We start from the raw sequence: 16,879 nt of genomic DNA on the forward strand, positions 1-16,879 counted from the left end.
AAGGCTAGAAACACACGACTGGCGGACCGGAGAATCCTGCTCCGGATGTTATGTCTCCCAATAGTTTCCGATGGCTGTACATTGTGCCTCAAAGCTCTCCTAATTCTTTGAGATTTCTGCTTTAAGGAATGCTCTCCTGCCCTGCGTGCAGTGTACTAAAAAGGCAGAGCTAATCATAGTCTCCTCCCAAGCTGGAAGATCATCATTCATCACTGAAGGAATTTCTCCAAAAACCAATTGACACAGACTGTACCCCACACCATCTTTAGTGAATTATTTGCATGGGTGACCCATGCTTAAGCCAAAGTTAATTTATAATTCAGCCTATCTGCCAAAATGTTATGAAGCATTTCGTCTATCACAGCATGATTCCTCTTGCACACTCCGTTTCTGCAGCTGTATTCATAACTAATACGTTCATGTTCTCACACATATCCCGAAATTCATCGTTATAAAATTCCCCCCATTATCAGTGAGCACCTTTGCCAATAGCTCTGTCCGGTCCCTATCCATTTACCTGTTCTACAATTACCTTCTTTATTACATATAATAGTCACCTGACTAAACCTAGTTGCCAAGTGTACAAAGTATACAATGAAAATGTTCTTTTCTTTGTCCCACACCTGAAGATCCATAGCCACAACTTCATTGAAATCTCTCGCTAAGGGCATACTCACTATGTGTCGAGATAATGTTCCTGGGTTGGATTTGTTTTATTGTCACGTGTACCAAGGTACAGTGAAAAGGATTGTTCTGCATACAATCCAGACAGATCATTCCATACGTGAAAAAACAGAGGACATGCATAAATACACAATGTAAATACATAGGCACAGGCAACGGGTGAATATATACGGAGTGTACACTATTCAGTAGAGAATGTGCGTGAAGACATCAGTTCAGTCCATAAGAGGGTCTTTCAAGAGTCTGGTAACAGCGGGGAAGAAGCTGTTTTTGAACCTGTTAGTGCGTGCTCTCAGTCTTTTGTATCTCCTGTCTGAATGAAGAAGTTGGAAGAGTGTGACCCGGGTGGGAGGGGTCTTTGATTATGCTGCCAGTTTTCCCAAGGCAGCAGGAGGTGTAGACAGAGTCAATGGATGGGAGGCAGGTTTGGGTGATGGACTGAGCTGTGTTCATGACTCTTTATACGCTCTTGGGCTGAGCAGTTGCCATACCAGGCTGTGATGCAGCCAGATAGGATGCTTTCTATGGTGCATCTAAAAATTGGAGGGAGCCAATGTGGACATGCCAAATTTCTTTAATTTCCCGAGGAAGTATAGGTGCTGTTGTGCTTTCTTGGTCGTAGCGTCGACATGGGTGGACCAGGACAGAACACCTAGGAATTTGAAGCTGTCAACCACCTCCAGCTCGGCACCATTGATGCTGACAGGGGTGTGTACGATACTTTGCTCCTGAAGTTAATGACCATCTCTTTAGTTTTGCTGACACTACACCACTAAGTTCTCCATCTCCCTTCTTTACTCTGACTCATCATTGTTCAAGATCCGACGCACTACGGTCGTGTCATCCGCAAACTTGTAGATGGAGTTGAAGCTAAATTTTGCCACACAGCCGTGTGTTCTTCTATATTTCTTACATAAATCACATTTATCACTATCTTTTCCATAAGTTTGTTATATTCTTCATCTCTTAAACCCGCATCCCTGAGCAAAGTTTTTAATCTTTGGGAAGACGAATGGGCAAATTGCTGATGCAACTGTACACAATCAACTTTTTGTCTTCTAGACTCCTGCTCTCTGATGCTAACAGTGCTTCCTTAATTTCTTGACAAGAAAAATTAGAATTAATGAACAGAATACAAGAGTACAGACGGTGTAAATTGTAAAGCCAGTTTTTCCAAATATAATGGCCTTGTCGTTTTCCATGTCAAGTTTCATGTGAACTTTCTTCATCGATAGTAGTAGTAAAATTTGTTTATTGTCACGTGTACCGAGGTACAGTGAAAAGTATTTTTCTGCGTTCTCAATAGTAAAAGTATTTTGCTGAATACGACATCCGTGGTAATAAAATGATTCCTCTGGCGATCTTGCAAGTAATCAATACTCTTTTCAGCGATTTAAGGGTATTATCATCCCCAAATCTGAAATTAATGGATCTTCCAACTTCCATAACCTTGCTACAATCATTGTCACATAAGGAGTCCATACCTGTAATAAATAACTGGCTTATTCCACGTACTGTCGATGTACATCTGCTGTCCAGTACGGCACAATTAAAGGACTCTGTAACCAGCACATTCATCGCTGGACTGAATCATTTTGTTACAAAGATAATGCCTTCTCTTTGGTTAATATCCCCCTCATCTTCTTCAAAGTCTTCTGTCTCGTGTTTGGTTTCAAACACCCTATTGTATCTCTTAGGACAGTTTATTGCATAATGGAATTTTGAATTGCATCTAAAACACCGAATCACCACACCCTGGGAATTTCTGGGCTCATTTTTCTGTTGAAATTTCCCAATTCATTCTTCCTGCCACAATTGTTAAAGGTTCTTCTGTCCTCATTATTTTAGTTGTGAATCTTCTTTCGTATTGATGCTGTTTCTAGACCACCTCGCCATCCCGTTAACATTGTGTGTTCCATACTCTGTCTTTTCACCAATCGGCCATTTGTGCCATGCATGTTGCCGGAAAGGAATCTTTTTAGAGCCTCTGACATTTGCTCTAACAGGGGGTGTCTTTCTGAAAATTTAACTCCCGTCAAAACCAGAAGCCTACCCATATTTGTAACGTTAGCAGTAATTTAAATGTCAAGTACTGATTGAGGGATTTCTAGATGGAACCTTGGCAGCCTAGTTGAGTCTGCTGAACTCCATTATATACTCGTCTATGGAGGTATCCTCTAACTTTCTAAATCTGTCAAAATCTGACCAGGCCTCAAAAGCACTTAATAGAATAGAATCATAGAATCCCTACTGTGCAGAATGAGGTCATTCGGCCCATCAAGTGTGCACCGACCCTCCGAAAGATCATCCTACCGAGGCCCAATGCTCCGCCCTACCCCCATAACCATGCCTAACCTGTGGATACTAAGGGACAATTTAGCATGGCCAATTCACCTAAACTGCACATCTTTGGACTGTGAGAGGAAACCAGAGCACCCAGAGGAGACCCACACAGACGCGGGAAGAATGTGCAAACTCTGCAAAGTCACCCGAGGTCGGAATCGAACTTGGGTCCCTGGTGCTGTGAGGCAGCAGTGCTAACCACTGTGCCACCGTGCCACCCTAATAAGTCATCCTTTTGGTTGGTTTTATCCATGAAAGTTAATAATGGATCCAAACCTTCAACTGAATCCTATTGATCCCAATCCAATTCCGAGAATACCTTACATTTTATTTTGCTTTTGTACGGTGCCAAAAGTGCCGAGGTCCGTCCCTGTTTTTTCTTGGGCAGGGGCAGAACCCTTGTCCGCAAGGCAACTTCATTCTTTCATTGGTCATAGGGTTGACACTCATCAAACAGTGGTGGATAATCATATCCCAACTCTCGAGACTCGGATTCAGCCATTTGTTTTCCAGGTTTATCTAAATCACTCTTCTCGGTGAGAATTCAGAATATAGCCTTTTGTCCGAAGAAATCATAGTTTGCAATCCTTTTTAGAGGAACCATCCTCTGATACTATTGTTAAGCTTGTATCTCTGTATTAAGAACTAGAAAGTATGTATTAACTTCAACTCCAATTTTATTACATTCTACAATCACTTCTCCTCCAACTCCACGGTGCCACCTTTATTCCCTTCATATATATGTACATTCTAGCAAACAATAAGTGTGGTCTTTTAAACAATTAAAGCTCCAATTCTAACTTAAACATTGGGTAACATTAACTCTTTCCTAACACTTATGATTGAAGGAATGTCATTGATGAAGCAGCTAAGATGGTTGAGCCTAGGACACAACCCTGACGAACTTGTACAATGTTGTCCCAGGACTGAGATGATTGACCTCCTCCCATCACAACCATCTCCCTTTGTGGCAGCTATGACTCCAACCAGCAGAGGGTTTCCTACCGATTCCCATTGACTCCAGTTTTGCTAGGGCTCCGGGTGCCTCACTCGATCAAATGCTGCCTTGATGTCAAAGGCAGTCACTCTCACCTCACCCCTGGCGTTCAACATTTCTGTCCATGGTTGAGCTAAAACTGTAATGAGTGACTCTGGTGGTGCCCAAACTGAGTGCCTGTGAGCAGGATATTACTGAGTAAGTGCTGCTTGATATCACTTGATTAACCCTTCCATCACTTTGTCGTTGATTGACAGTAGAAAGCCAGCCAATCAGATTGGAGCTGACAGTGCTCTAAGGTGAAATGGGGCAGAATTCCCACCTGCAGCCAACTGACGCTCATTGGAGCATGAAATAGCTGTGGGGCGGTGGGCAGGGACATATTTCTCGCCAACCCTTCAGATGGTGGGACTGGAAACCCAACATCTGCAAATATCCCAGTGATTAATGCATTACTGGGTGCATTCTCTCGGTCGCCAACTAGTGGAAAAGACACAGGAGGAATAAGTTTGCAATTACAGAGAAATGCAAGAATTATAGTTATGATGCAGGATGTTAATTATCCCAATATGGAATGTAAAGGCGGAGAGTCGAAAGAGATTCTACAGAGTGTTCAGGAGAGTTTACTACAAGCTGTATGTTTCCAATCCAACAAGGCAGGAGTCACTGATCATTCTGGTTCTTGGGAGAGTGGTGGGTGGAGCAACTGGATCAAGTGTCAGTAAGGGAACATTGGGGTGAGAACAGTTCTAGCCCTGGTAATTGAATGCAAAAATGGGCAGTAGAAGCTGTAACTGAACAATGGGCTCCACTTTAAAGAGCAGATAGTTTCAGTGCAGTTCAAGGTACATTCCCACAAGGTGGAAAGCCAAGGTAAACAAATCCAGAGCTCGCAGGATGACAAAGGAGATAGACAGTAAAATGAAGCAGAAACAGGGAGCATAAGACAAAGGTCTGGTGGACAATGCAATTGAGAATCAAGTTGAATGCAGAAGGTTCAGAGAGGAAGTGAGAAACCCAATAAAAGAAGCAAAGAGAGAGGACGGAAGGTGATGGTAGCTAATGTACAAAGGGAATTCAGAAGTCTTCTATAAACATGAAGATGGTAAAAGGGTGTCAATAGGAGCAGTGAGGCTGATTATGAGTCTAAAAAAGGAATTTACGGATAGAGACAGGCGGCATGGCTCATAATTTAAATACTTTCTGTCTTTACCAACAAAGTAAATGCTGCCCAATTTATTATGGAAGATGAGGAAGTTGAGATACTTGATGGGCTAAAGTTGGTAAGGAGGAGGTATTAGAGAGGTTGGCTGCGCTTAAAGTTGATAAGTCACCAGGACCAAATGAAATGCATCCAAGGATATTGAGTGGAATAAGGTTGGGCATTGCGGAGGCACTGACCATAATACCCCAATCCTCCAAAAATTCAAACATGGTCCAAAAGGATTGGAGAATTGCAAATGTTGCACCCTTATTCAAAAAAGTGTGTAAGGATAAACCTAGCAACTTCTGGGCAGTCAATTTAACCTTGGTAGTGCTGAAGCTTGTACAAACAATAATTTGGGGCATCATTTGACCACATACAGACTAATTAAGGAAAGCCAGAACGGATTTCTTAAGAGCAAATTATGTTTAATTAACCCCCTTGAGTTTTTTGATGAGCTAACAGAGAAAGTGGATGAGGGTAATACAGTTCATGTAGACCACATAGACTTCCAAAAGACATTCGATAAAATGGCACACAAAATACTTGTGGACAAAGTTTTTTTTAAAAAATATATTTCATTGCAAACATATATCAAAACAGGTTGCAGCAAATAAACACCCCGGAAAGCATATTTCCCAGCAATCCGCTTTGCAGTCTGTACAGATTTTTTTCCTTTTTCACCGTAACCCCCCACCCACTTACCCACTCCCTGCCCCCCCCTCCCCCGCAATGAACAGCTCTTCAAACACGGTCACAAACACCCCCCCCACCTTTTCTCAAACCCCTTTTAGAAATGAGCCTCTTAACTCATACTTTATCTTCTCCAACCGCAGGAAGTCGTACAGGTCACCCAGCCAAGCTGCTACCCCCGGTGGCGATGCCGACCGCCACTCCAGTAAAGTTCGCCGCCGTGCAGTCAGAGAGGCGACGGCCATGATATTGGCCTTCCTTCTCTCCATGAGCTCCGGCTTCTCTGAGACCCCAAAGGATCCGGGTCCACCTCCTCCACTATCCTGGCTAAGACTGCGAACACTCCCGCCCAGAACCTTCCCAATTTTTTGCAGCCCCACCCATACCTCTCACACTCAGCTGCTACCCCCTGAAAGAACCCACTCATTCTCACCCGAGTCATATGCACCCTGTGCACCACCTTAAACTGTATCAGGCTCATCCTTGCACAAGAGGAGGTCCCGTTTACCCGACACAGTGCCTCACTCCATACTCGTCAATTGATCTCCCCTCCCAACTCTGCTTCCCATTTCTCCTTGATCTTCACCGCCAGCTCGCCTTCCTGCTGCCCCAGCCACTTGTATATATCCTTGATTCTCGCATAGCGGCGTTAACACCGACATCCCTTCCACCCTAAAATGTCTCCTCAACTGAATCCATATCTTCACCGTGGACTGCACCACCGGGCTTCTTGAATACCTACTCGGATCCATTGGCAATGCTGCCGTCACCATAGCCCTCAAACTAGACCCCTTACAAGATTTCTCCTCCCTCCTAACCCACTCTACCCCTTCTCCTTCCCACCACCCCTGCACCTTACTTGTGAACAAAGTTAGAGTTCACAGAATGAAGGAGCAGCGTGAATATGAAATCAGCCGAGTAACCTGATACAGAGAGTAGTCGTGAATAGTTGTTTTTCAGAATGGAGGAAGGTTGATAGTGGGGCTCCCTCAGGGTCGGTGTTAGAACCCCTACTCTTCTTGATGTATCTAATGATCTTTGCTCAGATTATCATGGAGTTGGGAGGCCTTTACAAATGGTCGGAGGGACTTGATTCTGGGATTCCTGCCCCATTCCTGCATTTGACAACTTTTACCGCGTTACAATAAGGGTCTGGGTAGCCAACCCCCCCACCCCCCCCCCCAAGCAATTTTGATAAGCTGGACTGTTCTGTTAGTAGATGTAGTTCAGAGACGTTATGAAAACCATAGGGGAAGCCTAATCCTGAGTCAGGACACAATAAAAGCAGCTATTTGTAATTCCCTCTGAAATACTTTGACCCCTTGCTTTCTCATAAAATTATCAATTTACCACAGCCATTCAGTATCAATGATCAAAAGCTTTTTTTTAAAATGTATTTTATTACAAACATGTATTAAAGCAGGTTACAGCCAATAAACACCCCAGGAAACATACTTCCCAACAATCGACTATACAGTCTGTACAGATATTTCCCCTTTTTCACCCTCCCCCGATAAAAAGCTTTTATTCACCTCACACCTTTAAATCTTGTGTAAATAAGCACATGGGCATTGAAAATCTCTTCAACGAAAGATCAGCTTATTATTCAGGTAACAAGGGCGTCGCTCAAACAAAACTATCACTCACCTGCATGACGAGACCATTTGGAAATCAAATGTATGGCCAGCTGTTCACCCTGCGTCGTTGATGCAGTTCCAGATTACCTCATTATGAATGCTTTACTGCGCTCCAGGCATGGCTAATGGAGACTGGGCCCTTTCAGAATGTTGGCCCAGCTTGCAGGGGGATAATATCTTTGTTTGATTGATTGACGACTTTATTATCTGATGTTTCTTTAAAAAGCTTTCTTCAAATAGCTTTGTGTGGTGGGTTGGACAAGGGTAAGTTGAAATTTAAAACGGAGAAGTGTGAAGTGATTCAATTTAGGAGGAAGAATGGGGAGAGGTGATATAAAATAAAAGGTACCATTCTAAACGTGGTGCAAGAGCAGAGGGACCCACAGGTGTATGTGCACAAATCATTGAAAATGGCAGGGCATGTTAAGAGCATGGTTAATAAAATGTATGGAATCCTCGGTTTTATAAATAGGAGTATTGCATCCAATTCTGAACACCACACCTTAGGAAGGATCTGAATGCATTAAAGAGGGTGCATGAGAGGTTTATGAGAATGTTTCCACAGAAGGGTGGCACCGTGGCACAATGGTTAGCACTGCTGCCTCACAGCGCCAGGGACACAGATTCGATTTCAGCCTATGGTGACTGTATGTGCGGAATTTGCACTTTCTCCCCATGACTGTCTGGGTTTCCTCCGGGTGCTCTGATTTGCTCCCACAGTCCAAAGATGTGCAGGTTAGGTGGATTGGCCACACTACATTGGGTAGGTTTGTGGGGGAGTGGAGCTCGGATGGGAGCTCTTTCAGAAGGTTGGCGCAGCCTCAATGGGCCAAATGCGCTGTAGGGATTCTATGATGGACTTGAGTTTGGAGAAGCTCATGCTGTTCTCCTTGGAGAAGGTTGAGTGGAGATTTGACATCTGTCCAGAATCTTGAGGTTTATGGACAGAATAGATGGGGATAAACTGCTCCCATTGGTGGAAGGATTGAGAACCAGGAGGCACAGATTTGGAGTGATTGGCAACGAAAGAAAAATAGTGACGTGAGCGAAACATTTTTTCCAAAGTGAGCAGTTAGGACCTGAAGAGTACGATGGAGGCAGATTCGATTGTGGCTTTCAAAAGGGAATTTGATCGTTAGCTGAAGAGAAAATTCGAGGGATACAGGGAATAGGCGGGATAGGGAAATTGTTCTTCCTGAGAGCCAGCATGTACACGATGAACCAAATGGACTCCTTCTGTGCTGAAACCATTCGCTGACTGTGATGACGAAAGTGTTTACATACATTCAATGCGTGACCACACACAGTATGCGGTTAAATGCAGCAAGTGTTCACATGAATTTATATATATATATATGTGTACACAATGATCACACACTGTGATTGCACATAGCCAGCGATCACACACCATCAGTGTGATTTAATCAGTGATCATACAAAGTCAGTGACTGTCTACACTACATTAATGATCCCTTAGTCAACAGTATAGGCAGTCAACCTACAATCTTTTATTACTGAGTGAGAAGTGATGGATTTAAAATGACCCACTGCATTCACGTTCCAATTAATCAGTATTGTATGTTAATCCTATTATTGGTTGCTAAATAACCCTTTAAAGACAAATTTGAAACTAGTTGGTGTGCTGTTTAATCTGGGTTTAATCTGGGCCTCATGCAGAACTGAACATCCCACAGTGGTACCAACAGGGGCAAGAGATCAAAAGATATATTGTGATGCAAATAGGGGACTTTGTGTCAGAGTATGTAACAAAATAGAAACAAACTCACAGTCAAAACTTATTTTCTGCAAGGTTATATTTTCTGATTTCCCCGCACTCCCAGCGACATGGTATCAATAATCTCATGTTATTGTCTACATTTGCCACTATGCCTCCCATATGTTTCCTTACACAGCAGTCACAGTGGCTGACCCAGACATTTCATTTCCAGACTCACGCTGGAAGGCCTCCTTCAATGCTCCATCTGTCTCCTGCACTGGGAACCTAATCTTTGCACTGTCTTTGTGAAATTTCGCCCAAAAGCTTGTCCTGGCCTTTTGTCTCCTCAGGCCAACCCAGACACTGTTGTGCATTTTTTGCATGTCCTTTCTAGCAGGCCAGACCCAGCCCTGTAAAAAGAAATGTTCAAGAAAACCACAATGTTATTGAAGTTGATTTCAAGGCTGGTGGGATAATGACAACTTTGTTATCCTCAAGTTATACTCAAAGATGTGACAAAGTTACCAGAGAAGACAAAATAACCCACAATTCTGACAATCTGGGGGCTCAATGTTTCTCTAGCTCCACTGTTGCAATATTGACCTGTTGTTGTTCTAGGACATTCCCTGTGTTGTAAACAGTCCTGTATTTGTCCGGTGGTGTTCGCCACTCATTCACTGGCATGTGCCTTGTTTCATTTACCAGATTCTCTGTAAGGTGAGCATAGAGAACTTCCTTTAAATGTCTCCTTTTTTTGCTGCCTCCCAGTTCTATAGGTTTTGCTTTACATTCGGTATAAGTATTTGAATGTGTGTGTGTGTGATGCATTGAACAGGCAGAATACTGCCATCTAGAGCTGCAGTCGTTAAGAGTCTGGTCCTAGCGTAAGCTTTCATTTAGCATGTGGGGAACAAAACAGACATGTCGCATTGTGTGGTTGGCTTCATTGAGGTTGGTTTCCTCAACTCCTGGGTACCGCACCATTTTATGATTCTTCTGCATTGCCTAGGCAAATATAGATTTTCTTTTTTTTGTGAATGTTGGTTGGTTTGAGCATAGTGTGCAATAAATGATCAAGTGTGCTTTTGCGGTATCTTCACATTGCCATGAAGTTCTAATATTTCATTTCTGTATCTACTGTTATGATCCAGAAGATGTTAATTGCCATGAAAACCAAATCCCAAACAGAAACTTGGCCCTCTTATCATAACCTTTTCTTTTGTATACTGACAATGAGAAGAAGGGTACTGAATTCAAAAGCCACAAATTCCAGCAACAGTTTTGGGATTTTTAAAACATTAAATTAAAACATTTATTCAATAAAGAAAACTTCAACACACATGATTCCAGTTACACAGTTAAGATTTTATTTACAGAACATTTCTCCAGCAAGACTCACTTGGCTAGACACACCAGGCAAACACCCTCTATGCAACATTCCATGATAGATGTTAACTACAAAATTCCAGTAATATTACTATACAGTAAAACCTGCTGTTGCTGTAGGAAAGGTATATCACAGGATGTCTCACACCTTCCACTCTACCGTGGAAATTTAAGACACTTCAAAACAAAACTCCACTTTCTGGAAACACACACTTTTCTAGCTTGGCTGGAATAGCTGCTTCGAGTTCACAGGTCTTTTCCCAACACAGAGATATACCTCAGGAGGTCTGACATAGCCACCATGCACAGAGCTCAAAATCTTTCCTTAAATATCCTTTTTCTCTTCCATCTTTGATTCCAATGTCCTTAGCTCTCCTTTGAATTTAACTTTCCCACAATATAAACATATTTCCTGTTCTCCCTATGGTCCCCACTTGTGGGTTGTTAATAGCCTTGCCTTATTTACTTAGGATCTTTTCCAACTTGTAAAATCGTTTACTCCCATTTGAAATGTAACAGCTGACAATCCAAACCCTATTATCTCCTAATGCAAATTTCTAGCCACAGGTTCTTTACTTATAGAATATTCACTTGGCCATGCCTACTTCAAATGCATGCTTTTAACACCTACACCCGCGTCATGTCTCAAAGTCTACCAGAAAATCAGTCCCCAGCTTAATTAAACTATTTTCAAACACAGACAAGTCTGCTTCACAGAATAACACAATAGACCCCCAAAATTAAAAATAATAATGTCTCTCATCATATTACCCTATTCTCTGATTGTTCATTCTACCTTCAGGACCCATCCTCTGACATAAGCTAAAAAGGTAGTCAGGCTATTGCTCCCCTGTCCAAATGCATTACCTGCATGAATGTTTCTGGCTACCAGTCCCAAGATTTCCATCCACTCATATCAAGGTTTCTGTTCACCTAGCCCAAGTTACTTTCCATCTGTCCCAAAGTTTCGATCTAACAATACCACGGTTCCTATTCACCAGTCCTCCATTCTTATTCACCCATCCTTAATTTCTATTCACCTGACCCAAGTGCCCTGTCTACCTGTCCATAAGGACAGAAGATATTGGACTGGAATATGCGGTTTAACTTTTCTTGCCTGCTCTACACCATTCAGCAAGATCATGGCTAACCTTGCACCTCAATTACACATTCCTGCACTATCCCCACATCGCATAATTCCTTTTGTACCCCAAAATTCATTGACCTCTGACGGGAACATACTCAATGGCTGAACATTCCCAGTTTAGAATCGCTACAGTGCAGAAGGAGGCCATTCTGCCCCTCAAGTTTGCACTGACCCTTCTACCTTCTCTTGACTCCATATCTCTGATGGAGAACTGATAGATTACAAAAGATGCCGTTTGTTAATTGTACCGCAGATAATTTAATTTCAAAGCTTGTGTTCCATGCCCCCAAGCTAGCCCCATAACCCAGTAATTCCATCTAACCTCCCTGGGTCACTGTCCGTGTGGAGTTTGCACATTCTCCCCATGTCTGCGTGGCTTTCACCCCCACAACACAAAGATGTGCAGGTTAGGTGGATTGGCCATGCTAAATTGCCCCTTAATTGGAAAAAGAAATAATTGGGTACTCTAACATTTAAAAAAAAAAATTCCATCTAACCTTTTGGACACTAAGGGCAATTTATCATGGCCAATCCACCTAACCTGCACATCTTTGGTCTGTGGGAGGAAACCGGAGCATCTGGAGGAAACTTATGCAGACACGGGGAGAAAATGCAAACTCCACACAGTCACCCGAGGTCAGTGGCAGTGTGAGACAGCAGTGCTAATCACTGAGCCACCGTGCCACCCCCTCTCTGGGGTAACGAATTTCAAAGATTCAGACCCCTTTGTGTGAAAGAAATGTGTTCTCCTCTCGGTCTTAAAAGGCCAACCTTTTATTCCGTGACTGTGACCATGTATCCTAGGTTCCCATGTCCAAGGAAAACATTTTCTCAACATTCATCTTGCCTAGCCCCTTTAGAAGGCTGTATGTTTCAGTAGGATCATCTCTCATTCTTTTAAATTCAGAGAACGTAGGCCTAGTCTGCAGCACCTCTCCACACAGGACCATCCCTCATCCCAGGAATCAATTATATGAACATTTGCTGCACTCTTTCTATGTCCGTCCTTAGGTAAGGAGACCAAAACAGTGCACACTCCCACCAATACCTTGTATAATTGTAGTAAAACTTACTTACTCTTGTTACAATCCTTTTGTAATAAAAGCTGACACACCGTTTGCCTTTCTATGCCTATGCGCTAGCCTGTTGACTTCCATAAATAAAAGCAAAATACTGTGGATGCTGGGAATTCGAAATAAAAAGAGTGGTGTGCAGGGTAAATTTAACAGGTCTGGCAGCATGTGTGGAGAGAGAAACAGAGTTGACGTTTCGAGTTCCACTCTGAAGCATCACATTGGATTTGAAATGTGATCTCCATTTTTCTCTCCATTGATGCTGCCAGACCTGCTGAGTTTTATGTTAATATTGATGAAGAAGGAAACCCAAATTCCTCTGTATGTGGGCATGGCCCTCCCAGACTCCCAATCTTTGGAAACAATTTTGTTTTACTTTTTTCAAACACTATTCCCCTTTGTATTCCACCCGCCAAGGTTCCGGGCCCTGTTCCAAATCAAGGCTACAGCCCGAGACCAATCCCAACCTTCCTATTAATCTTTCCAAAAATTTCTTGCCCCAGCTTTCATAGTTTCTGCCAATATCGGGGAAGCACTTTATGGGGTCCTCCTCTACACAGGTGTGCAAGTTACATTCGCACGACACAAGTGCCAGGCGATGACCATCTCCAACAAGAGAGGATCTAACCATCGCCCCTTGACATTCAATGGCATTACCATCGCTGAATCCCCCACAATCAACATCCCTGGGGGCCACTATTGGCCAGAAACTGAACTGGGCCAGTCATATAAATACAGTGGCTACCAGGACCGGTCAAAGGCTCGGAATCCTGCGGCGAGTAACTCACCTCCTGACTCCCTAGAACCTGTCCACCATCTGCAAGGCACAAGACAGAAGTGTGATGGAATATCTCCACTTGCCTGAATGAGTGCAGCTCCAACAACACTCAAGAAGCTCGACACCATCTATGACAAAGCAGCTCGCTTGATTGGCACCCATTCCACAAAGATTCACTTCCTCCACCCCGGTGCACAGTCATAGCTGAGTCTACCAGCTACAAGATGCACTGCAGCAACTTCTGAGGCAGGACCTCCCAAACCCACAAACACTACCATCTAGAAAGACAAGGGCAGCTTGATACCTGGGAACACCACCACCTGGAGGATCCCCTCCAAGTCACTCACCACCCTGACTTGGAAATATATTGGCCGTTCCTTCACTGTCACTGGGTCAAAATCCTGGAACTCCCTCCCGAACAGCACTCTGGGTGTATTTCTGTTGGACTGCAGCGGTCGAAGAAGGCAGCTCACCACCACCTTCTCATGGGCAATTAGGGAATGGGCAACAAAAGCTGAACCAAACCAGCGACACCCAAAGCCTGTAAATGAACTTTAAAAAAGCATGAACACAAGAATCTCACAAGAAATGTGAGACTGAACCTGTGCCCTTCCACTTTGTGGCACATGTCACAAACGCAGACGCACCTTATGCCAAAAGAACATTCAACTTAATGCACAGAAATATCTATTTTGGGAGCATTCTATGGTGTCTGACCCACAAGATGCCGGGTGGGTATTTCTGGGTGTAACCATGCAACTGAAAGTACAGGTTGTATGGTAGCTGGCATTCTTGTGCGCTGAATCTGGATATTTTGTTGCCCACTGTCCCAGAATGGTGATGGTCTCCTACTCGCTTCCATTTCATGTTTTGAGTGTATGCTGGTGAATGCTGAAGAAAATCCTGAGCCTGTCTTTTTGGATGAATGCGTAACCCTGCGTATTGTACTGACTTTGATTTGGATAGTTTCTTCCATTGTCGATTCTGTCTGCACCTTTGGGTATTCCAGATGAATTGGGCATGCAATCCCAACTTGCTGCGCAGCTATTCCCTGGCTGGATCCCCTTTCTCAGCAAACTTCACTGTCCTCCTCGGTGCATCTGGATTGGCATGAAGGCAATCCTTGTCAACCAAATCCATTATTTCCATCTCTTCCCCCCCCCATACCTGTCCATACCTGTCGTACCCATAAACCCTTGCCCACCCGTAGGTGCTTTGCTTATCTTCGCTTCGTTTAGTGGTGTCCTCTCTGTCTGTGGGTCAAAGACCATTTGCTAGTTTTGTTGGTGCCCAGCCTGTAGCTGTCTCTGCCTCTGATATAATGGGCCACAGCTAGATTTTGCGAATACCCTCAGTTAGCCAGCAGAATTGTGTGTAGGGTGGGGGCGTGGGCACGGAAGAGGGGGAAGGGGGGTCAATTTTAACCTAAGCTGCCCGCCAGGAGATTGATGGGGATCAGGGCTCAATATTGACAAGATGTCTGACTGACAATCCGCCCGATAGTGTGAGATTCCCGTCCGGTCAGTTTGGCTCAAACTGATCCCCCCCCTCTTCCCCACCACCCCCTCCACTGCCCCCGCCCCTAGCAATGTGTATACATTCTCAGGCAGCAGAAGCGCACGGGTTAATTGTATTTATACTCTTTGTAGTCCATTGTGGGCGTTTGATGTCAATGACTTTTCTGAATTATACAGGACTTTATACAACACAGGGGAATGTTCCAGAACAACAGAAATCAATACGGCAACATTAGGAAAAAATATTGAGAGTGCAACGCAACAAAAAAAAGCAAGAAAAAAAACAAAAACTGACCCAAAAAAATCCAAATGAGAGAGAAAAAAAATCCTCCAGCTGCCTGTCACAAACAGCAAAACCACGGCGACTGTCCGAAAATGGCCGAGAGAGATGCTGATTGAAAACACCACAACCAAGGGAACTTCAGCACAAATGGAATCCCCTCACGTTGAGTGGGAACATCACAAATGTTCAGGACATGGCAAATGTTTCCTTGGGTCAGGAAGAGTTGGAGATTGTGAGAGAGGAAGAGAGAGAGAGACAGTGGGGTGTGGGTGAGGGAGAAACAAGATACAGCTCGGCCGTCTTAACAGATCAAGGGGGGGGGGGGCGCTGGGGGATAATGGATTTCTACGAAGCTTTGCAGAAAGAGCGGGGTGATGGGGGAGAAAAGTAAGGAGGGAGGAGAGAGTACTTCCCCCCAGAGCTTTATGCTTACACTGGCTAAAGATTGAAGGATATAGCCACCAGATATGGAGGGACTGCCATATGAGGAAACATGAAACAAGTTGGGTCTGCACTCCTTGGAGTTTCGCAGAATGAGAGGTGATATGATTGAAACAAACCAGATTCTGGGGGGTGAGACAGGGTAAATGTTGGGAGGATGATTCTACTCAGTGCAGGACCAGTGGCCATTGTCGCAGAATAAGGGGGTGCTCATTAAAGACGGATTTGGGGAGGACTTTCGTCTCTCAAAGAGTGGTGAATCTTTGGAATTATTTGCCCCAGGAAGCTGTGGAGGCGAGTTCCTGAGCATTTTCAAAGCTGAGATCGCTAGGTTTTTCATCAGTTGGGGAATTTAAGGGTTAGGGGGATAGGACAGGAAAGCTGACTTAATGAGTGTTAGATCAACTGTGATCTTATTAAATGGTGGAGCAGGCTCGAAGGGCTGAATGACCTATCCTGCTCCTATTTATAATGGTCTTAATATAAACACATTGAGATGGTCAACTCTTCACCGATGCACTGAAGACAAGAATTAATTCAAACATTAGTGTGCAAAGACTCCCTTATCCCACATAAACAGACACACATGTACATACAAAGATATATGTGTATGTATATATGGCCTATCTATTTCGCAATATAGATAAAGAGATAGACATAATGGATACGTACTTGTGGTCTAGGGTACCAAACAGAAAGTGCACCTGATAACTCCTCCATATATTGTTTATATTGTGAATTACCAAGCGCATTGGCAGTGATCAGCAGTAGACAGACATGTTCCAGCAATGGAACATAGAAGAACTACCCCCCCTCTCCCAACCTCCCCCCACCCTCCTTCCTCTCCCCAACCCACCCACCTTGACCCTACCTCACGCCTCTCCATTTATGCCATTCTCCTGAAAGCTGGCTGAAGGCTGACGGTGATGTTAACAGATTGACACAATGAATGCAACTCTTTGGAAAATAAATCAAAGCA

General features: G+C 43.8%; 1 protein-coding gene across 1 annotated transcript in view; it reads left to right on the forward strand.

The window, feature by feature from the left end:
- LOC140390360 (ras/Rap GTPase-activating protein SynGAP-like) overlaps positions 1-15,761 on the forward strand; it is a 1,167,003-nt gene extending 1,151,242 nt beyond the window's left edge. The window contains exon 19 of the mRNA XM_072475456.1: positions 15,354-15,761. Coding sequence (XP_072331557.1) covers positions 15,354-15,425 — 72 coding nt within the window. The 3' untranslated portion in view covers positions 15,426-15,761. The remainder of the gene's footprint in view (positions 1-15,353) is intronic.
- Positions 15,762-16,879: the final 1,118 nt, after the last annotated feature.

Source organism: Scyliorhinus torazame, chromosome 14 (assembly GCF_047496885.1).
Source record: "Scyliorhinus torazame isolate Kashiwa2021f chromosome 14, sScyTor2.1, whole genome shotgun sequence".
Classification (NCBI taxonomy): domain Eukaryota; kingdom Metazoa; phylum Chordata; class Chondrichthyes; order Carcharhiniformes; family Scyliorhinidae; genus Scyliorhinus; species Scyliorhinus torazame.